We start from the raw sequence: 24,369 nt of genomic DNA on the forward strand, positions 1-24,369 counted from the left end.
CTATTCACCACGGGAGTTCTCCTCGATCGTCATGGCGGCTGTTTACATTCCACCACACGCACGTGCGAGTGAAGCCACGCAGATGCTGGCTGATCAGGTGACAGACATGGAGAAACTTCTACCAAATTCACTAATCATTGTTCTGGGTGATCTTAACAGGGAGAAACCTCGCACACGAACTCCCCAGATACAGACAGCACATAACGTGTCCCACCAGAGGGGCACAGACACTGGACCACTGCTACACCGTGATTAAGGATGCATACCACTCTGTGGCTAGTGCAGCTTTAGGACTCTCGGACCACTGTCTAGTTCAGGGGTGGGCAAACTTTTTGACTCGCGGGCCGAACTGGGTTCTAAATTTGGACCGGAGGGCCGAACCAGGAGCAGATGGACGTAGTGTTTGTGTGAAGTAATATAAGCGACCTGTAAAGGTCATTGCATAAAAGATTTTGGCCTTTAGTAGGTAGTAAAGCATGGACATTCCAAACAAGTTTTTTGAAAACAAATGCATTTATTAACAGCATTAAAAAAAAAAATCACTAAAAAACTGCTATCAGTGATTCTCATAAAATACGACACTATTATTATGAATAACAGTCTCCATCACTTCAGTGCCTGCAGGTCAGATTCATGAAAAATGTTTATCTTATGAGATCACATCAAACAGCAAACATTCTGACCAAATATATCATCTTGAAGAATCGGTGAAAGCATACATCCAAATAAAGTCATCAAAACGGCAACACGGTGAGGGGTATCTGAACATCAGAGCAGAGTTTTAACTCACAAACACCTGGTAACAGAGGTGAGGAAACGGGAAACACTTCCTTAAAGTAAGCCTTAAGAACTTTACAGGTTAAGATTAGTCGCAAAAAGGTGGTGCATCAATGTCCTTGAGCATCCTGCATTGTTTGAAAATGAGAATGGTCGCTAGTTTCAATCCCTGCTATGTGTACAAATCATATTCAAAATGCATTTTTTTACAACAAACTTGAGAGCCTCCCCTTCATTTTCAGTGGGAACAGTGTTGTTGGTCTCCCTTTTTTGCTAGTGCATCATAGTCTGGAGTAAAATTTGTTGTGGCAATTCTTAGGAGAGATCCGTTTACCTCGATCTGTGACGGGTTGATGTGGCTGAACGTCACGTCGCGTACGTCGAGCCAAATTGGCCACTCTTAACATTCGGCACTCACTTCTTTTCTTCGGGCCACTCATTTTAATGGAAGGATTCCAGGGGAAGGTTTGTGGGTGGCTTTAGCGTCAAACTGTATCTGAAAGCTCAGCGAGCGAATTACAAGAATGCTGTCGTCACAGCCCACGCTCTAAATTCGGGACTGATACAAATAGAGCGCGAGTGCGCCATGTCCGTACTACTGAGTACGTACGTACACGCACTTGTGAGTGTGCACCGAGCTTTCTGACACGGCTTCCGGTAGTAAATGCGCAGGCGAGCGGTTCCCCATCTACTGGGGAAACGCAGTCATTGCAGGCAAAATGACCAAAAAAAAAGTTTAATAATACAATTAATTCAGGGTTGGCGGGCCGGATTAAACGGTCCCGTGGGCCGGATGTGGCCCGCGGGCCGTAGTTTGCCCACCCCTGGTCTAGTTCATCTGATCCCGGCCTACAGGCAGAAACTAAAAACTTCTAAGCCTGTGGTGAGGACTGGGAGGAAGTGGACAGTGGAGTCAAGGCAGGACCTCCAAGCCTGCTTAGACTGCACCGATTGGGGAGGTTTTGAAGCTGCAACTTCAGACCTGCATGAACTCACTGACACTGTCACATCATACATCAGTTTTTGTGAGGATCTGTGTGTGCAGACTAAGACGTTCTGCACGTACAACAACGACAAACTTTGGTTTACACCGAACCTCAGGAGGCTGCGCAAAGTCAAGGAGGAGGCCTACAGGAGCGGCGACCGCGACCTGTTCAAGCAGACCAGGAACACACTGAACCGAGAGATCAGGAAAGCCAAGAGGTGTTATGGGGAGAGCCTGGGGAGACACTTCGCTGCCAATCCTGATCCCTCAACAGTGTGGAAAGGCCTGCAGAGCATCATGGGCTTCAAGAAACCAACCCCCCGTCCTGTAGAGAACCCAAGGCTTGCAAACCAGCTAAACAGGTTTTACTGCAGGTTTGAATGGTCCACCCACAGAACAGGACCTCCTGCAGTACAATCAACATACACACCTCCACTCACAACCCCTCTGTCCACACCTCCATCATCGTTATCACCTACTCTCTCTCTTTCAGAAGCCGCGCCTGCACTCCAGATCCGCGAGGAGGTGTGTCAGATGTTACGGAGACAAAAGGTCAGGCCAAATTGCTCATTGCAAAAATAACCCACACCATTGCAGAAGAGCTGATACTACCTGCAGCCGTGGATATGGTCTCAGTCATGTGGCCTCATTTTGATTAAAAAAACAGCACTAATTGTTTTTTTCATTTTTGTTTTGTAGGTTAAAGTGTTTTATACATTGTGCTCCTGAGTTAATGTTGCTGATTAATTTGAATTGAATATTATTTATTGTTGTTATTTAATTTAATATTATGTATGTTAATTATTATTTTATTGTATTTTTTTCAGCATAAAATTGCAGTTGGTCAAGAATGTTTATAGTATGAATAATGATCATTTATTTTTTAATTTCAGGCAAAGTGATGCACTTTGAATCTGATCTGTTACAGACTAAAAAATAATGTTATTAAAGTTATTCTTTATTGTAAGTTAATCTTTCTTTTTTATTTAATTTTTGTTTTCTTTAATGTTAATAACATGGGGGGGCGCAAAATGTTTTCTTCTCCCAATCACAGAAAATGATTGAGAAGCACTCCTCTATACCAATGATTGCTCCTCAGGCGACTCTTCTGTGAAGCTCCTGAAGTATGCGGATGACACCACTCTCATCGGACTGATCCGGGACGGTGACGAGACTGCGTACAGACAGGAGGTGGAGCGGCTGGTCCACTGGTGCAGCCAAAACCACCTGGAGCTGAACCCGCTCAAGACCGTAAAGATGACAGTGGACTTCAGGATAGACCCTTCACCACTTCCACCTCTCACTATCCTCAAGAATGCTATTCCCTCCACAGACACCTTCAAGTTCCTGGGATCCACAATCTCTCGGGACTTGAAATGGACCAGCCACATAGACTATGCCCGGAAGAAGGCCCAGCAGAGGCTTATACTTTCTGAGACAGCTCAGGAAGTTCAACCTGCCACAGGAGCTGCTGAAGACCTTCTATACTGCCTTCATCCAGTCTATCCTCTGCACATCCATCACTGTCTGGTTTGGATCCACCACCAAACAAGACAAGCATAGACTGCAACGGACAATCAGGACTGCACAAAAGATAATCGGGACCAACCTCCCATCTATCCAAGACCTGTACCTGTCCAGGACCAGGAAACGTGCAAGTAACATCTCTACAGACCCTTCTCACCCAGGTCACGGTCTGTTCGAACTACTGCCCTCCGGATGGCGTTACAGAGCGCTGTACGCCAAAACCAGCAGACACAGCTACTTCCCCCAGGCTGTCGCTCTGATGAACTCACACCACTCATAGAGTCTCAGAGTCATTGCTGTGCAATAACTTCCTGCTCTCGACGCTTTATCTTTGAATTATCTATATTACGTGTACTATCTGTCCTCTCAGCATCCATTGCAGCCTGGCCATCCTGGAAGAGGGATCCTCCCATCTGTGGTCTCTTCTCAAGGTGTCTCATTTCCCCGAGGAGGAGTTTTGAGTTTTTCCTTGCCCTCCTGGGAGTTTAAGATCAGGGGATGTTTGAGAACAATTGTCAATTTTCGCACGTCCTGAATGTTGAACAGAGGCTTAGATCTACCGGAGTCAAATTCCTTGTTTGGCATGCCCAAACATGGCCAATAAACTTCTTGAATCTTACTTAGTAAGACTTTAAAAGAGCACAAACATCAACAGAACACATCAATCAAGCTCGTAAGTGCATTAACACATTTGTCTGGGTGTCCTTGTCTCAGTGTAGGTGTCACAGATATTTTCATCTGATGTTTATTAGCTCAGACTCACCCAATTCTTCTTCTGAGGCAGCACGCATGGGAGTTATAGGCGGATGGTCACCAACATCAACTCCTTTCTTGGGATGGATTATACCATTTGATAGAAGATTTTTCACCTAGTAATTAAAAAACAGCTTCATATAATTTAGATTATTCAGTTGTCTTGTAGTCATGATAAATAACGTTCACATTACAATTTAACATCCCCCTCCAAAATCATTGGTGAGGGCCAATGACACCAATCCCTTTTTATTTGCTGTAGAGTGCTGGATATTTTATGTCTCCCTGCTGCAACAGACCCGATTCAAATGACCATGGTTGTTTTCCAGCTTTTGCAGACTTTCCTGATTATATGATCATTTGAATTAGATGTGTTGCAACACACAGAAACGTAATATAAAACATCCACGACAATGGCCCTCGTAGAACAGGATTGAAGACTGACTGCTGTAGATTTGATACCAGAGCTACACTGTATGTCTACATCTTACAGAAAAGATGCCATTTTTAGGTGAGAAAAGGTATTTGTAATATAAAAATCTTAAAACAGGTTGCCAGTATACATTCATTCATTTCTTTCATCTTATCCAGGGTTGAGTTGCGGGGCAGCAGCTTTAACAGGGAAGCCCAAACGTCCCCAATTCTGCTGGGGGAATCTCAAGGCTCTTCCAAGTCAACCGGGAGACATAGCAGATCAGTAGACCTTCAATGATCTCCTCCCAGATGAACAATCTTCTCACCCTATCTTTAAGGGAGAGCCCGGACTGGGGAGAAAACTATGTTCGGCTACGTGTTGGCGGGATTTTGTCCTTTCGTAACATAGATTGACCGGTAAATCAAGAGAGTAGCCTTTTTGGCTCAACTACTTCTTTAAAACAACAGACTAAGACAGAGCCGATGCTGCAACGATCAGCCTTTCAATATTCCCTTTCATCCTTCCAGGGATGTCCTTAAACCCCCAATCAGTTTTATGTATCCTTCCAGTCCTTTTCTTATCTTTCTGTTTGTTCCTGTAAGAGGCCTTCACTAGCTATGAGCAGAGCTCCTTCGCACAGGCAAAATGTTCTTTGTTTAGTTCAAAGGAATTTCTTTCCTTTTTGTTAACTCTGTAGTTTTGATTCATAGATTGTTGTTGATCAGAACTGTTTTTCTTTGGTAAGTGTTATAGAAAAGACAAGTAGTTGCATATGTTATCCCATCCATCCATCCATCTTCTTCCGCTTATCCGGGGTCGGGTCGCGGGGGCAGCAGCTTCAGGAGGGACTCCCAGACTTCCCTCTCCCCAGCCACTTCATCCAGCTCATCCCGGGGGATCCCAAGGCGTTCCCAGGCCAGCTGAGAGACAATCTCTCCAGCGCGTCCTGGGTCGTCCCCGGGGTCTCCTACCGGTGGGACATGCCCGGAACACCTCCCCAGGGAGGCGTCCAGGAGGCATCCTGATGAGATGCCCGAGGCACCTCATCTGGCTCCTCTCAACGTGGAGGAGTAGCAACTCTACTCCGAGCCTCTCCCGGATGACCGAGCTTCTCACCCTATCTCTAAGGGAGAGCCCGGACATCCTGCGGAGAAAACTCATTTCGGCCGCTTGTATCCGGGATCTCGTTCTTTCGGTCACGACCCATAGCTCGTGACCATAGGTGAGGGTAGGAGCGTAAATCGACCGGTAAATTGAGAGTTTTGCCTTTTGGCTCAGCTCTCTCTTTACCACGACGGATCGGTACAGAGTCCGCATTATGCCGACGCTGCACCGATCCGCCTGTCGATCTCGCGCTCCATCCTCCCCTCACTCGTGAACAAGACCCCAAGATACTTAAACTCCTCCACTTGGGGCAGGATCTCATCCCCGATCCGGAGAGGGCATTCCACCCTTTTCCGATCGAGGACCATGGACTCGGATTTGGAGGTGCTGACCCTCATCCCGACCGCTTCACACTCGGCTGCGAACCGCTCCAGTGAGAGCTGGAGATCACGGCCTGAAGAAGCCAACAGCACCACGTCGTCTGCAAAAAGCAGAGACGCGATGCTGAGGTCCCCAAACCGGACCCCCACAACGCCTCGGCTGCGCCTAGAAATTCTGTCCATAAAAATTATGAACAGAATCGGTGACAAAGGGCAGCCTTGGCGGAGTCCAACCCTCACTGTGAACGAATCCGACTTACTGCCGGAAATGCGGACCAAACTCTGGCATCGGTGATACAGGGACCGAACCGCCCTTATCAGTTGGATCGGCACCCCGTACTCCCGAAGTAACCTCCCGAGGGACACGGTTGAACGCCTTCTCCAAGTCCACAAAACACATGTGGACTGGTTGGGGGAACTCCCATGCACCCTCGACGATCCCGCTGAGGGTGTAGAGCTGGTCCACTGTTCCACGGCCAGGACAAAACCCACACTGCTCCTCCTGAATCCGAGGTTCGACCTCCCGACGGACCCTGCTCTCCAGCACCCCTGAATAGACCTTACCAGGGAGGCTGAGGAGTGTGATTCCCCTGTAATTGGAACACACCCTCCGGTCCCCCCTTCTTAAAAAGGGGAACCACCACCCCAGTCTGCCAATCCAGAGGCACTGTCCCCGATGTCCACGCAATGTTGTAGAGGCGTGTCAGCCATGACAGCCCCACAACATCCAGGGCCTTGCCACAGAGGAGTTTTTTAACTACCTCAGTGACTTCGACCCCAGAGATTGGAGAGTCCGCCTCAGAGTCCCCAGGCCCTGCTTCCACAATGGAAGGCGTGTAGGTGGAATTGAGGAGGTCTTCGAAGTATCCTCCCCACCGACTCACGACGTCCCGAGTCGAGGTCAGCAGCACGCCATCCCCACTGTAAACAGTGTTGACGTTGCACTGCTTCCCCCTCCTGAGACGCCAGATGGTGGACCAGAATTTCCTCGAAGCCGTCCGGAAGTCATTCTCCATGGCCTCGCCAAACTCCTCCCACGCCCGGGTTTTTGCCTCAGCAACCGCCGAAGCCGCGTTCCGCTTGGCCATCCGGTACCTGTCAGCTGCCTCCGGAGTCCCGCAGGCAAAAACGGCCCAATAGGACTCCTTCTTCAGCTTGACGGCATCCCTTACTGCCGGTGTCCACCAGCGGGTTCGGGGGTTGACGCCACGATAGGCACCGACTACCTTACGGCCACAGCTCTGGTCGGCTGCCTCAACAATGGAGGCACGGAACAGGGTCCTCTTGGACTCAATGTCCCCCGCCTCCTCCTGGATGTGGGAAAAGCTCTTCCTGACAGGGGATTCTGCTAGACGTTCCCAGCAGACCCTCACAATATGTTTGGGTCTGCCAGGTCGGACCAGCATCTTCCCCCCCCCATTGGAGACATGATCAGTTGACAGCTCCACCCCTCTCTTCGCCCGAGTGTCCAAAACATGCGGCCGCAAATCCGATGACACGACTACAAAGTCGATCATTGAACTGCGTCCGAGGGTGTCCTGGTGCCAAGTGCGCACATGGACACCCTTATGTTTGAACATGGTGTTCATTATAGAAAATCCGTGTCGAGCACAGAAGTCCAATAATAGAACACCGCTCAGGTTCAGATCGGGGCCGCCGTTCCTCCCAATCACGCCCTTCCAGGTCTCACTGTCATTGCCCACGTGAGCATTGAAGTCACCCAGTAGAACGATGGAGTCCCCAGAAGGAGCGCTCTCCAGCACTTCCTCCAGGGACTCCAAGAAGGGTGGGTACTCTGAGCTGCCGTTTGGTGCATAGACACAAACAGTCAGGACCCGTCCCCCCACCCGAAGGCGGAGGGAGGCTACCCTCTCGTTCACCGGGGTGAACCCCAATGTGCAGTCGCCCAGCCGGGGGGCAATAAGTATACCCACACCTGCTCGACGCCTCTCACCGTGGACAACTCCAGAGTGAAAGAGAGTCCAGCCCCTCTCAAGAGGACTTGTACCAGAACCCAAACTGTGTTTGGAGGCAAGTCCAACTTTGTCTTGTCTGAACTTTTCTGCCTCGCACACCAGCTCGGGCTCCTTTCCAGCCAGAGAGGTGACATTCCATGTCCCAAGAGCCAGCCTCTGCAGCTGGGGATCAGACCGCCAAGGTCCCTGCCTTTGGCCGCCGCCCAGCTTACACTGCAGCCGACCCCTTTGGCCCCTCCCACAGGTGGTGAGCCCATGGGAAGATAAGTTATCCCATATTTACTCAATGTTTGTTTAAGGAACTGCATACAAGTTGCCTCACATTTACCGTATTTTTCGGACTAAAAGTCGCTCCGGAATATACGTCGCATCAGCCATAAAATGCAGATTAAAGTGAAAAAAAACATATATAAGTCGCTCCGGAGTATTAGTCGCATTTTGGGGGAAATTTATTCCACAAAATCCAACACCAAGATCAGACATGAACGAGCAACAACAGGCTAAACGATACGGTATGCTAACGTGACATAAACACAAACGAGAAGCTGAGAACGGGCCTGATGTGACAATAACAGTTATTCAAATAACTATAACATAAAAAACACTTTTATCAAACCATCTGTGTCACTCCAAATCCAGCCATCGATCGAGTGTGTCCTCCTTTATGTAAACGTTGCAGTTCAAATTAATAAACTATATATGAAATAACAACAATATAAACAACAATTTTATCGAACCATCCGTGTCACTCCAAATCAATAAATCCATCAGAATCTTCGTCTTCCGTGTCACTTGAAAAAAAGAAAGAAAAAAAAAGCTGTTGACGCCGGAAAGACTACGTGCGCCGCGGACGTCAGACTAGACATATCAAATAAATGTAATATAAACAACAATTTTATCGAACCATCCGTGTCATTCCAAATCAATAAATCCACCGAAATATTTATCCTCTGTGTCAAAAAAAAAAAAAAAACGAAAAAAAAAAAAAAACAGCTGTCGATTCCGGACCTACATGCGCCGCTGACGTCAGCCTCGTTGTCAGTTGGCGGCTCCAATTATTCCTCAGATCAACGTATATAACTATATTGTAGCATTACCAAAGTACCAGGCAAGACGTGGGTTTGGTAACCGGCTCTTTATTTCAGAAATCAAGAGCTCATCATGTGAGCCAACACACGCAAGCGCCCTGGATCGCTCTTACCCCCCCCCCCCCCCGCCCCCATATATCAAATAACTATAACATAAATAACAAGTTTATCGAATAATCTGTGTCACTCCAAATCATTAAATCTCCCGACTTCGGAAGTCAGTGAATGGAACTCATTGTCAGTGAGGCTCCAATTATTCCACAGGTATGGTGCGCCCTCATGCGGTTTGAAGTGAAAATAACATGTGAAGTGATCAACTATACTAGTAAGTAAAGTGTTAATGATCAAGTAAAAATTTGGGAAAGAATTCACATATAAATCGCTCCTGAGTATAAGTCGCCTCCCCACCCAAATCTTTAAGAAAAACGTGACTTATAGTCCGAAAAATACGGTACTTAATGTGTGTTGAAGTGTTTAGGGTTATTTACTCATTATTATTGTGTGTTGTGTTAGTTTACCAAGAAGATAAACTTAGCAAAGTTTTAGTTGCATTGTTCCACAGGAAAGCGGCATTCAACGTGCTTCAAGTTATCTGATCACAGTCAAGGACGAGTCAGCCAACCATGAAGAAGCCAACCGGTTGAGAAAAAACTCTGCAATTCCAGTGCTGGGGTCACGGGTCGACAATTTAATGCCGGGTCACACCACACTACATTCTTTAGATGGGCAGCGTTGCTACAGCTCCAAACCCCCCTCCCTTTAGTGTAGCAACGCCTTTGTAACCAGGGAAACCAAAGCATTAAAAAGAGTAGTACGCAGAGTAAGACCTCAGAATTGATGGAGACTGTAACTGAGCTTTCTTCGTCATTCTCCTCTGAATGTTACGTCAGGCTCGTTCTCAGCTCTTCGTTTGTGTTTATGTCACGTTAGCTTACCCATCGCTTAGCCTGTTGCTCGTCCATGTCTGTTCTTGGTGTTGGATTTTGTCGAATAAATGTCCCCCAAAATGCGACTTATACTCCGGAGCGACATATATGTTTTTTTTCACGTTATTGTGCATTTTATGGCTAATGCGACCTAAATTCTGGAGCGACTTTTAGTCCGAAAAAACTGCTGCTTACAATGTTTATATGTACCGTAATTTTCGGACTAAAAGTCGCTCCGGAATATAGGTCGCATTAGCCATAAAATGCACAATAACCTGAAAAAAACCATATATAAGTCGCTCCGGAGCATAAGTCGCAGCTCCGTAGAGTAGGACCAGGCGTGCGTAAAAGTCATGTCCGAGCCCCATCCACCGTCCCTGGACAGCCACCCGGCCGAGCGCCGGCCCCCGACTTCAATCCACGGAGGTGAAAGAGAGCTCCATAGAGTAGGACCGGGTGTGCGTAAAAGCCATAATAGTTTTTCAAACCTTCTGTGTCACTCCAAATCCTTAAATCCTTCAAACTCTTCGTCCTCCGTGTCACTTAGAAACAAAGCCGCTAATGATGCCGGTAGTACGCGGGGCCCTTCGTCATCTTCGTCATCCCGCGATCAATCTTTGTCCTTTTTGTAAACAACCGCCGCGCCACGCCACGTCGCGCTGCTGACGTCACTTGAAATTCAGATTACAGTAATCCCTTGCTACATCGCGGTTCGTTTATCGCGGTTTCACTTTGGTTTTTTTTAAAACTTTTGAAAAAAAACATAAGTCGCTCCTTATTATAAGTCGCCCCCCCACCCAAACTATGAAAAAAACCGCGACTTATAGTTAGAAAATTACGGTAATGAAATATATTTAACAACACAAAGAGTCAGCACCACGGTGCCACGCTAATTAGCACGTCCACCTCACAGTTCAGAGATGCAGGGTTCGATTCTGGCTCCAGCCTTCCAGTAGAGTTTGCATATTCTCCCTGTGGCCGCATGGATTTTCTCTGGGAACTTCAGCTTACTCCCACATTACAAGAGCCTGCATGGTAGGCCGGTTGTCCACTCTAAATTGTCCGTAGATGTGGCTGTGTGTGTGAATGGTTGTTTGTCTGTGTGCCCTCCAGTTGGCTGTCATTTCAGGTTGTACCTCGCCTAGTACTAAGACTGCTGGGATCGGCTCCACCACGCCGTGATCCTCATGAGGATAAGCGGTTTGGAAGAAGAAAACCAGTCCCTCAGCAAAGTTAAATTAAATGTAAATCATTTTGAGTCCTATTATTGTGTAGAACTCTGTATTCTGTACGCTGTGGTGCGAAATAGTGCAAAAATAAGCAAATAACATTACTGCTATTAATTTTGTTTTTTAACATCAATTTCTTTGTCATGGCTGACGTCAGACGTTAGCATATTCCGGTGTTTTTTAATGTAGTCGTCGTCTTATTTTATGTCTAGAATATGTATTAATTGTAATACAAAATTTCTGTTCAGAGCCCCTGGCTCTCCTCCCTAACACTGTTGCATTTTGAAGCATACACGCTACGATGCCACAGAGACCACACATTGGGGGCCCACCACCAATGTCTGCAACAGAGGTGCATGCAAAAAGTGCATTGCTTGATTTATTAGATACGCCTTCTGTCTGTATAACTTAATAATGAAAAGTGTTCATGGTAACACCGCGACCCCGGCCTTATCGACCGCCGTCATAAGGCCATAATCTCTCACCTCCTCTCCCCACAAACGACAGTTGGTGTGCTGCTTAAGCGTTCCTTTCAAGTCAAAGTTTTCTGGATAGTGGGTCGTTTCTGTCCGAGGATAGCTGATGTAACCCTGTGTGTACAAACGTTCAGCAATCTGCATAGTATGCTGAGGACCCATACCTGAGACATAAAAAATATATATAGATATCTAAGACCACACATGTAACAGTAAAGACAAGAATAAAATATTATACATTGTTTTACATATGTTACAATTTTGTTTAAACAGGGCTACTTTATTCGTAGGCTAAATTGGTGTAACATACCTAGAGAAGAGCTTGCCACTCTCAACATCTCTACGGTATTTAAAGCCAGGGGTCTCTGCTTACTCTTCTCCTTCTTAGTCACCGACTCCACCTATATTGGGGGTGCAGATTAGAGAGTATCAAAGATGTACCCTGACATGTACAAAGTTATACCACAACTTCCACTCCTGGATGAGCAGCAGCCTCTCACAGCAGCTCCATTGTTTTCGAACTGCTGTTGGCTGGTCTATACTGGAATTTCCCTGTGTGGGACTAATAAAGCAATGTCAAATCAAAGACAAAATAAATATTGGAGGAAACATGGATACCACTGTTTAAGATGAAATCTTTTCCCTTTATTTCATGTTCCAAAATAAAGAGGTTTTAGTTGTGTGTGTGCATGTTAGTTAGTAAAACGTGTGTTTTACCACTTTAATTTTTTTGTTTGTTAAAAACAAATAATTTGGTTAGATTTGCACCACAGCTGAAATATGTAGTTATTAAGTAGTAATTAATTTAACATGTTAAATTGACAGCCGTACTTGGAATATTTTCTAAGCATACAGTGGAAAAGTGGCAAACATTCACCAGAAAGCACCCATTTTAAAGGAATTGTGTGTGTTTGTACTTGCCTGGGCTTCCTTGGATGTCTTGGCCAGGTTTACAAACATTTGGCCCACCTCCTTGTCAAAGACCTTAACCCGGTTCCAATCAAGAGTCAATGGCTTATCCTTCCCTTTGAACACCTGGCAAAAGAAAATGCTTCTCAATATACTGTACTACCACCATATTTACTGATAATAAAGGTTCACATTTGGTGTACCTTCGCATGTATAATCCAGTAGCTCTCTGGTTTAAAGGACTGGATTTTGTCATGACGTTCTACACAGAAGCCAAGAGTTGGAGTCTGGCAGGGTCCAAATGATATTAAAGAAGAGTCCAGATTTCCATACTTTCCTTGGAAATATTTGGTTTGGAACCTAAAAACAATTTGGCATTCAGAAAGGAGGCTTAAACTTCATATACTGTATTCAACTATTATCCTCAGACTAAAAGAACAAAAACAATTGTATTCATAAGCACACTATTTAGATGTATAGGAAGTCATGTAATTCAAGGATACAATCCATGTCAGATTAGTGTTACAGATAATGTATGAACCCTTTCATGCATGAATTATGACAACCTAGGTCACAATGTTTCTATTTTTGCTGTTACTCTTTGGGCATAAAAAGAAATGCTTTACGTCACATTTTTCAGGACAACATACGCTTCAGCTTAAAACTGACCTGGACTGTGAAACTCTAAATGAGAATCACCCCCACTTCAGAAGGGTTGACACCCTTTAGAATCATCCATGGGATACCATATAGACTACCTGTGTTCACTGCAGGTATGCAAAAAGCAGATGAAGAACAGACCTTAGCAGATTACAAGATCAAAATGCTAAAACAGAAAGATGTGTCAAATGCAAGTCTACTGCCCTCTGATCTTTCTCCCTCACAGGTCGACAATCCAATCAAGCCTGGAGACTGAGTCTACCACATTAAAGTCATCAAAAAGAAAAACTGGGCCAGCCCACGGTGGGAGGAACCATTCCAAGTCTTGCTGACTACCCCCTCACTACCTCCCATCTGGTGTTTGAATGTCCCAGACAGCCATAAAGTATTTCCTTGGATCGGAGTTGGAAAACAAGCACTACATAGAAACACTGAACTATTGTTTTCAATCTTTTCTGAACCTCTCTCTGCAGGTCAATGATGGACAAAATAGAGCGATTCAGGCTACTAGACTAATGGTATTACAAAACAGGATGGTCCTGAACTTGGTGACTGCAGCACTAGGTGGCGTATGCCACATTATTAGGACTTCCTGTTGCACCTACATACTAGGAGATAATGACACGTGATCTGTACCAACCCAAGCTGTCCTTTGTTGTATTCTGAAGGAGCAGAAGAGAGATAACAGCAGGACAACTGGTACAAGAGGACCAAACCACACACACCGTTGGCCAAGTACAGGAAAAGAACAGTTAGTTGCACATAGTGACATGGCAGCAACCTCTCCCTCTCAGAAGACAGAGTCCCACAACAGTGGGATTTCTCATAGTTAACCTCTGGTTATCTGGTGGCAGCGGCTGTTAAAATCTGTAATCTGTGTTTGCTGTTCTGGTATTGTTATGCTTATTTACACCTTACGTTATTCAATGTTTAAAGTCTGCAGTATCAAGGTCCGTGTCCTTTACCGTAACACAGGTACAAATACAACACATTAGGCATGTCAAAAGTGATGACTATATCACACCAAAGAAAGATTGCAATGACTGTGGATGCTGTGTAAACAAACATACATTACAGGGACTTGATGAATTTATCATTGAAAATGATCCCTAGTAAGTGATACATACAATGATACTGTGTTTATGTTTTCTTGCTTATGCTTGTTACAGAGGTTAGAATTCCGAATCATGTTTTCCTATTGCAAATAATGAAAAAAAAAATTAATCCTAATTTAAAAAATAAATAAAAATACACCTTTTTTAAGCATTTTTTCTTTTGCGCATTTTTGTCTGATCGCGCAACTATCGCGCAACCGTAGCGCGTCGCCGACAGCGCAACTGCACCGCGCTGGTCGCATTATTGTGATAGAGCCGTCGCTGAAATTTAGAAAATATTTTTAAAGTCCTGACGTACTTTCTAAAATTTAAGTGGACCTCAGTGCGCAGGGAGCTTAATTTGGTCCGATCGCGCAACCGCAGCGCGCCGCCGAACGCGCAACCGTAGCGCGTCGCCGACCGCACAACTACACCGCTCTGGTCGCATTATTGTGACAGAGCCGTCGCTGAAATTTATAAAATATTTTTAATGTCCTGATGTACTTTCCAAAATTTAAGTGAAATTTAGTGCGCAAGGAGCTTAATTTGGGCCGATTGCGCAACCGCAGCGCGCTGGGCGCTCACTGTCGCATTGTTTTAAGAGCGTCTTTGTGTTTTAGGATGGCTTTACTGCTCCCACTTGCTTCCTTTGGAAGCATGATTGGAGTTGATGCAATCCTCAGAGTAACGAGAATGTAATAACGAACGGAGTCAGTTGGCATGCGGGTCCTCTCGGCTCATCTCGCGAGGTTCGACAACCGAATTTCGTCCGACATCCGAAGCAAAAAAAATCTCGAATTTTTTGTTCGAATACCGATTTGTTCGAGAACCGGGACGTTCGAAAACCGAGGCTCCACTGTACAGGTATTTAATGGTTTTAGTTACCTGTCCGTAGTTAAAACATGTTTGATGCCTTTACTGTAATCTGAAGGATTCTGAAGAGAATGTACCGAGTGAAGGCGCAGCCAATGCGTAAATCCAGTTCCTGGCGTGCATCCACTGAAAGGGCTTCATTGCGGTTCGGCTCCCCAAGGCTATTCATAGCTTTCCAGATATCAGTGTCGGTAATTGAGCTGAATTTGGCACGATAAACTGTCTGCTCCAGAACGGCCCCTTTCATCACTGGCTGTACAGACTCCATAACCTTGGAAAAAGATTAGACCATAATTAAAAAAATAGCCCCTGATTTTCATTGATTCATTTTCATTTTTTTTATGTATTATTACTTTTGTTTTATGGTGTGGCTTTTTCTATCTTTACCAGAGGGGTACCAACAATTTCATTCTCATGTCTGAATAGCAATTGAACACAGGGCTATAGAGTGCCACTCGACATCATCAACTTAAGAAATATATCCACAGTCTTGTAACTGAAATTCTAAATGAAAATCTACATTTAAAATATTAAAAATACACAGGTCCACAGGGAGCAAATTAGGGTTCAGTGTCTCGCTCACGGATACTTTGACATGGTTGTCAGGGTTCAGACCTACAAACCTGGAGATGACCATCGAGACTACCATTGAGCCACACTGCCCTGGAATATTGTACAATAGAGCTTCATCATGTAAACACTGGCAAAACATGTAGCCCTTCGCATAAATCAGTACCCAAGAAGTAGCTCTCACCTGTTCTAGTGTTTTACAACAACATATACATTGTACTCCATAGCTGCTAACATACAACATGAAAGAATACGCAAAAACGCAAATGATGTGGAATGAACTGTTCTGACCTCAAAACAGATGTTCTCGCCTTCTCTATCACAGTCCAACCATAAAACCAAGTAGTCACAGCCTCTGGCTTCAACCTAATAAAAGAAGATAGAAAAGTGTCAGATACAAAGTGCAATAAACACTCTGATTTAAGAGCAGCATCAGACATGCATTGAACATACTTGGAGGAATTTCACCATGTTGAGCTTGTGGTTGACCTCCTTTTTTTCTGTTGGGGCTTTGCTGAAAAGCTCTGCAGGGTCCACCTTATCCCAGTTGTTGTACTTAGCTTAAAAAAGAAGAATTTTCAGTTAATGCTATAATACCTAAAAGACTGTTGTTCTCGTTAAAGGAAGAATGACCATGTAGGCCAAGAGGAAATGGACTTCGTTATGTTATGTGAATTGTTTTGTGTTCATATTCTTCTATTTTGCTGCTACAAGTATGTAATTTTGAAGGTAGCCCAAAGACTCTTCAAGACCACTCAACATCTGAAGCAACATCAACCAACATCTGAACCAACCACTCAACATCAGGTGATTAAGGCGTGTACACGATGAAATCTTTGGCCAACCAGCCAGTTGTCAGTGTAACAATGAAGACAACATGCATGCACAGAGATGCTACTTTATCTAGACAAGGAGATATGTAGTGTTGCCAATACTTTGTGAATGAAAAATTAAGGAATTAAATGCCAGAAGGAAATGTCTGTATGTGTGGGTACTGAAAATGAATCCTCAACATTCAGAAACAATGTGGATAAGGCAAATGAGGAGGAGCGGTTCAGATGATGGATGGATGGATGGATGGATGGATGGATGGATGGATGGATGGATGGATGGATGGATGGATGGATGGATGGATGGATGGATGGATGGATGGATGGATGGATGGATGGATGGATGATGGATGGATGGATGGGTGGATGGAATTACAATGGATTTCGATTACCTGAATGCATTTAGAATCGATGAGGATTTGCTCGCTGTTATTGGTGTGTATGACCTGATTGTATTATTGCCATCATGATGGGCAGTTTATGCATGAAAACGATAAAAAACATAACATTGTGTCATACTACTGTTTTATAGAAGCTGTTTGAAATGGCTTTAATAAAACAAAAGTGGGTTTATGTGAAATTTTGTCATGTGTTTTATTTAAGGTTGCGCTTTTCCCCACACTGTATAGTGTTGGTATGAACAATCAGTGTTAATCAGAACACTCAATAGTGTCATTATTACTGCACTGACATTTGGTGGCTACAACACACCATGGGAGTTGAACATTTAACACTTTAGCAAATGGTACTTTAACACTGGTTAGGGCAGGGGTGTCAAAACTTTTTGCAAGGAGGGCCAGATTTAAAAAAAAAAGTGAAGGGGCCCGGGGGCCAATTGTTTTTTTCGGACATTTTTAACTAAAAAAATTTCATGCAAATACACACTTTCGTAAAACACATTTCATTGTCACAATTGTCTTTATTTTTCAAATTACAAAATAACCCAATATAAGCCACCCAGGCAGATGTGAAAAACACAAATTCTGCCTTTCATTCATATCTGAAGAGTCAGATAACATTGAAAAACTGTATGAAATACCTTAAATTTACATGAGTTTAAAATTATTTTTGCCTCATGAACATTTTAAACAGGAGTTATAAGTCATGCACATTTGTCTGTTATTATTAAAACTTAGAACAAGTGAATTTTGCTCTTGTCATTTACAATATCTTTCAGAGAGTAATAGTTTGTGTCATGTCTACAGGTTCATAACATCAACAGTATTAACATGGCCACTTCGTAGCTTGCTTTAGTAATATTTACTTTTGACTCGCAGCCCCGCATGAAGAATCGCTGTTGTGATGCCAGTTCAGCTTGGAGCTGCTTCACTTCCCTTGCCTATAGCTGTAAATCTATTTTAATCATTTTTAGTTAGTGTTTTATTTAATTAATTTTACTTAATTTTTAGTTTTAATTATGTGGTGACCCTAATAATCCGCTGTACGGGGAGGAAATATTGTCTTTTAAAAAGGCAAGCCTCAAAAACTGAAAGCATATTTGTATGGAGTTTTGACAAAATTGAAGATAATTGGCTATGAAATACCAAAGATGGGTTTGGTGATGAATCTAGGTAACTTCGATCAGGAAAATATAAAGGGATGTGATATATACTTGATGAAAGTACTGCTGGTAGCCAGCAAATAAAGCCATAAAAGGGTATGGTTTAAAACTGATGCACCAACGAAGAAGCAATGGCTGGGATTAGTAGAAGAAATATTTTATATGGAAAAATATCTAAAAGATCTAAAATATTGAGGGTTAAGGAAGGGAAATTTAAATCAACATGTAAAAAATTGAATGACACCATAACTTTGGGGACGCGAAAGTAGATCATGTTCAGATTCAATTATAATTAAACACATTCAATGGAAGTCACCTGCTACCATGAAGTTATTATACCATTACAAAATGATGATGTTTTGTATTCCTTTGTGGTGACAAAACGAAAACATCAACGAGGATTTGCTGGAGTCATACTAGCATGTGTGTCCCCTCCATGAGTCGTGGTGGAGGGGTTTGCGTGTGTCCTAATGATCCTAGGAGCCAAGTTGTCTAGGGCTTTATGCCCCTGGCAGGGTCACCCATGGCAAAAGGGTCCTAGATGAAGGGCCAGAAAAAAGCACGGCTCACAAGAACCCCTTATGATGACTACAATAAATGGATTTCATATTCCCTCGCCCGGACACGGGTCACCGGGGCCCTCCTCTCAAGCAAGGCCTGGAGTTGGGACTCGAAGGCGAGCGTCTGGTGGCCGGGCCTTTGCCCATGGGCCCAGCCGGGCACAGCCCGAAAAGAAAACGTGGGTCCCCCTTTCCATGGGCTCACCACCTGTGGGAGGAGCAAAGGGGTCGGGTGCAAAGTGAGCTGAGCGGCAGCCAAAGGCGGGGATCTTGGCGGTCCGATCCCCGGCTGCAGAAGCTGGCTCTTGGGACATGGAATGTCACCTCTCTGGCTGGAAAGGAGCCCGAGCTGGTGTGCGAGGCAGAAAAGTTCAGACAAGACAAAGTTGGACTTGCCTCCAAACACAGTTTGGGTTCTGGTACAAGTCCTCTTGAGAGGGGCTGGACTCTCTTTCACTCTGGAGTTGTCCACGGTGAGAGGCGTCGAGCAGGTGTGGGTATACTTATTGCCCCCCGGCTGGGCGACTGCACATTGGGGTTCACCCCGGTGAGCGAGAGGGTAGCCTCCCTCCGCCTTCGGGTGGGGGGACGGGTCCTGACTGTTTGTGTCTATGCACCAAACGGCAGCTCAGAGTACCCACCCTTTTTTGAGTCCTTGGAAGAAGTGCTGGAGAGCCCTCCTTCTGGGGACTCCATCGTTCTGCTGGGTGACTTCAATGGGCAATGACAGTGAGACCCGGAAGGGCGTGATTGGGAGGAATGGCCCCCCTGATCTGAATCCGAGCGGTGTTCTATTATTGGACTTCTGTGCTCAACACGGATTGTCCATAATGAACACCATGTTCAAGCATAAGGGTGTCCATATGTGCACTTGGCACCAGGACACCCTAGGCCGCAGTTTGATGATCGACTTTGTAGTCGTGTCATCGGATTTGCGGGCGCATGTTTTGGACACTCGGGTGAAGAGAGGGGTGGAGCTGTCAACTGATCATGGCTCTAATGGGGGGGGGAAGATGCTGGTCCGACCTGGCAGACCCAAACGTATTGTGAGGGTCTGCTGGGAACGTCTAGCAGAATCCCCTGTCAGGAAGAGCTTTTCCCACATCCAGGAGGAGGCGGGGGACATTGAGTCCAAGAGGACCCTGTTCCGTGCCTCCATTGTTGAGGCAGCCGACCAGAGCTGTGGCCGTAAGGTAGTCGGTGCCTATCGTGGCGGCAACCCCCGAACCCGCTGGCAGTAAGGGATGCCGTCAAGCTGAAGAAGGAGTCCTATTGGGCCGTTTTGGCCTGTGTGATTCCGGAGGCAGCCGACAGGTACCGGATGGCCAAGCGGAATGCGGCTTCGACGGTTGCTGAGGCAAAAACCCGGGCATGGGAGGAGTTTTGCGAGGCCATGGAGAATGACTTCCGGACGACTTAGAGGAAATTCTGCTCCACCATCCGGCGTCTCAGGAGGGGAAGCAGTACGCTGTCAACACTGTTTACAGTTAAGATGGCGTGCTGCCGAGCTCGACTCGGGACGTCGTGAGTCGGTGGGGAGAATACTTCAAAGACTTCCTCAATTCCACCGACAAGACTTCCATTGTGGAAGCAATCTCTGGGGTCGAAGTCACTGAAGTAGTTAAAAAACTCCTCAGAGGCAAGGATGAGGATGAGATCCGCCCGGAGTTCTTAAAGGCTCTGGATGTTGTGGGGCTGTCCTGGCTGACGCGCCTCTACAGCATTGCGTGGACATCGGGGACGGTGCCTCTGGATTGGCAGACTTAGGTGGTGGTTCGCCTCTTAAGAAGGGGGACTGGAGGGTGCGTTCCAACTACAGAGGAATCACACTCCTCAGCCTCCCTGGTAAGGTCTATTCAGGGGTGCTGGAGAGGAGGGTCCGTCGGGAGGTCGAACCTCGGATTAAGGAGGAGCAGTGTGGTTTTCGTCCTGGCCGTGGAACAGTGGACCAGCTCTATACCCTCAGCAGGATCCTCGAGGGGGCATGGGAGTTCGCTCAACCAGTCCACATGTGTTTTGTGGACTTGGAGAAAGTGTCCCTCGGGATGTTCTGTGGAGGGTGCTTCGGGAGTACGGAGTGCCGATCCAACTGATAAGGGCGGTTCGGTCCCTGTACCATCAATGCCAGAGTTTGGTCCGCATTTCCGGCAGCATGATACAAAAATAACACTATGCTACCAATACAACACAAATTTATTTGAAACAAGTAGGTGTTTACACTATTAAAACATTTAAAGATTAAATGGGCATCAAATAACAAAAAATATATAAGGATTAGAATGATAGAATGCAAATAATACCCACCAATGAAATCCAGACTCATCACATGTCCACAAACAGAAGTCATCTTATAATGTACAGATTGGCCCTGGAAGATTCCAGTGAATTCATGCACAAAACATGATGCATTGAGCCCCTTCCGACTCGTACAATTTCCTAAACATAAAAAAGGAGAAAAAACAGGCATTGGTGTATTGATCAAGAATGCATGACCTTATGATGATTACCATGGATAATTTATGTGGTTGCATCTACAAACCGGGTTTCAGAAAGAACATAAAAAGCATCAAGTAAATCAAATTGTTGGACAGGATAAATCCAAGTAGGTGTTTCAAAAACTTGATCAAAACGATGTCAAAAATGGCAATTAGTAAGCACTGTAAGCAATGACAAAACAGGAAATTTGATATTGGCGGGTAGCGCATCCAAAAGGCAGAGAAGTTAAATAATTATCATGCAAGACAACGTACCGTCCAGCAAGATCGCAAACGTTTTGAGAACCGTGTGATATTTCGGCGTTATATGCTATTTTTACCATTAGGTGCATTACTGATGGACACTCTGGTAGTGTACAATCGCCAATTGTTATTTGATTGCACCTCGACGACTGAATAGGAGACATTGCCCAGGTTTCTGGCTGGCATCCCAGCGGAGCTTTTTGCTTGTCACTATCCCTTTGCGAAGAAAGCAGCGCCGTGGGAGGCATGGTGGTCACTGGTCAGCTAAGGAAGCTAAAGAGGGAGCTACAGTACACTTCGTCCTCTGCTCGTTCACGAACGCAAGGATGTGCTCCGCTGTGGTGTATTTGGGATGTCGACTCCTGCCTGCTGCCGCTCCTCCTGGGGAGCTTTGGCTGTGCTGCTGTCTGCGCGTCCTTCTATGCAACTCCACCTTCCAATAGGGTTGACCAAATGGAACGCACCTGTGCAGCCCCCACAAGGATGTTGTTTAACGCCCGGTCATTGCCTGTCAGTTCTGTAATGCCTGCTTTGTGTTCCATATTAAAACACAAATGACGTTAGGCCAGGGGTCGGCAACCCACGGCTCCAGAGCCGCATGCGGCTCTTTAGTACCCCCTAGCGGCTCCTTGGAATTTTTGCAAAAATGCGTGAAAATGGAAAAATATGTTTTTTTATTGTTGTTGTTTTTTTAATTATGGTTTTTAGATGGTAATCACGACACAACCATACTTATGTTGTAAAAATGTGTGTACCGTATTTTCCGCCCTAAAAGGCGCACCGGATTATAAGGCGCACCTTCAATGAACGGCCCATTTTAAAACTTTGTCCATATATAAGGCGCACCGGATTATAAGGCGCATAAAATAGAAGCTATACTGCAACAAACTGAGGTTGACTAGGGTTACGGTATGCATCCACTAGCCAATAACCAACGAGCCCTCTGTAAACAATCGCGTTTCTCAAACGATCTCCTATAAAATGATCGGAACTGACTAAAGTTCGATCTAACGCATTGGTACTACTTACTTATGTTTCCCTTCCATATCGATCCGTAGATTTACTCGAAACATTAACAGAGCAGCCTATTTTGACATGAAATAGCCTGGTACGTATAGCAGCTATCGTTATAGCATTAGCCATCCGCAAAGTCCCACGATCCTCAGCTCGCAATCTCCCATGAGCCTCAGCAAAGTGTAAACAATCGCGTTTCTCAAACGATCTCCTATAAAATGATCGGAACTGACTAAAGTTCGATCTAACGCATTGGTACTACTTACCTATGTTTCCCTTCCATATCGATCCGTAGATTTACTCGAAACATTAACAGAGCAGCCTATTTTGACATGAAATAGCCTGGTACGTATAGCAGCTATCGTTATAGCATTAGCCATCCGCAAAGTCCCACGAGCCTCAGCTCGCAATCTCCCATGAGCCTCAGCAAAGTGTAAACCAGTGGTTCCCAAAGTGGGCGGTACCGCCCCCCTGGGGGCAGTGGAAAGATCTGGGGGGGCGGTGAGGAAGAAAGGGGCGGTAGGGGGGCGGTAGGGGGGCGGCAGTCGATTTGTACACAACACGCCGCTCTGGCCCAGTCAGATCCGACAGCATAGACTACAAAAGCAAATGCTCAGGTTTGTAATTTCAAGCTTGTAATGTTCAGAATTTTATCTTATAATAAAAACCGCATTCTGGCGGTCAACATCATCTTGAGTTCAAGTCAACATGAAATTGGGGACTCGCCAGAACGCGCCGTGTTGTGTTGTGTTGAGCTGGTTAGGGCAGTGGTCCCCAACCACCGGGCCGCGGACCGGTACCGGTCCGTGGGTCACTTGGTACCGGGCCGCCAAGCCGCACAGAATTTTTTTTTTATCGACGATCAATTAATTCAGGTCAAGACACTCGTCCCGGTCACGTGACATGTTTCCCCAGTCGAGCCCGCAAAGCTAATATGTGGCGACAGGCTAACTAACCAGGCAGTGAAGCATTCAAAACTGCTTCAACACATGGAGACCAAGCATCCTGCAATAAAAGACAAACCTTAAATCACTTCGGGTGTCATTGTCTCCGATTACGTCTAGATGGGACCGGCTCGTTTCTGAGAAACAAACTCAGTGCTCCCACTAATTCAACGTAATGGTAATGATATTATAAATGTATTATTTATTTATATAAATGCCGGTCCTTGGGGGGGGGGGGGGCGCTAGGAATTCACTGGGGAGCCAAAGGGGGCGCCAGCCTGCAAAAGTTTGGGAACCACTGGTGTAAACAATCGCGTTTCTCAAACGATCTCCTATAAAATGATCGGAACTGACTAAAGTTCGATCTAACGCATTGGTACTACTTACCTATGTTTCCCTTCCATATCGATCCGTAGATTTACTCGAAACATTAACAGAGCAGCCTATTTTGACATGAAATAGCCTGGTACGTATAGCAGCTATCGTTATAGCATTAGCCATCCGCAAAGTCCCATGAGCCTCAGCTCGCAATCTCCCATGAGCCTCAGCAAAGTGTAAACAATCGCGTTTCTCAAACGATCTCCTATAAAATGATCGGAACTGACTAAAGTTCGATCTAACGCATTGGTACTACTTACCTATGTTTCCCTTCCATATCGATCCGTAGATTTACTCGAAACATTAACAGAGCAGCCTACTTTGACATAAAATAGCCTGGTACGTATAGCAGCTATCGTTATAGCATTAGCCATCCGCAAAGTCCCATGAGCCTCAGCTCGCAATCTCCCATGAGCCTCAGCAAAGTGTAAACAATCGCGTTTCTCAAACGATCTCCTATAAAATGATCGGAACTGACTAAAGTTCGATCTAACACATTGGTACTGCTTACCTATGTTTCCCTTCCATATCAATCCGTAAATTTACTCGAAACATTAACGGAGCAGCTATTTTGAAATGAAATAGCTTCGCGGGTACAACAG

The 24,369-nt window shown here is 45.3% G+C and overlaps 1 protein-coding gene across 2 annotated transcripts in view; it reads right to left on the bottom strand.

Moving 5' to 3' along the window:
• The window catches only part of top3b (DNA topoisomerase III beta), an 82,239-nt gene that overhangs the window by 44,705 nt on the left and 13,165 nt on the right, over positions 1-24,369 (bottom strand). For both annotated transcript variants that reach the window (XM_037259464.1, XM_037259463.1), the window contains exons 2-10: positions 20,998-21,129; positions 16,196-16,302; positions 16,034-16,108; positions 15,250-15,443; positions 12,749-12,905; positions 12,558-12,671; positions 11,947-12,037; positions 11,646-11,800; positions 4,053-4,158 (exon numbers count right to left, since the gene is read on the bottom strand). In XM_037259464.1, the coding sequence (XP_037115359.1) occupies positions 4,053-4,158; positions 11,646-11,800; positions 11,947-12,037; positions 12,558-12,671; positions 12,749-12,905; positions 15,250-15,443; positions 16,034-16,108; positions 16,196-16,302; positions 20,998-21,129 (1,131 nt within the window). The remainder of the gene's footprint in view (positions 1-4,052; positions 4,159-11,645; positions 11,801-11,946; positions 12,038-12,557; positions 12,672-12,748; positions 12,906-15,249; positions 15,444-16,033; positions 16,109-16,195; positions 16,303-20,997; positions 21,130-24,369) is intronic.

The sequence above is a fragment of the Syngnathus acus genome, chromosome 9, assembly GCF_901709675.1.
Source record: "Syngnathus acus chromosome 9, fSynAcu1.2, whole genome shotgun sequence".
Classification (NCBI taxonomy): domain Eukaryota; kingdom Metazoa; phylum Chordata; class Actinopteri; order Syngnathiformes; family Syngnathidae; genus Syngnathus; species Syngnathus acus.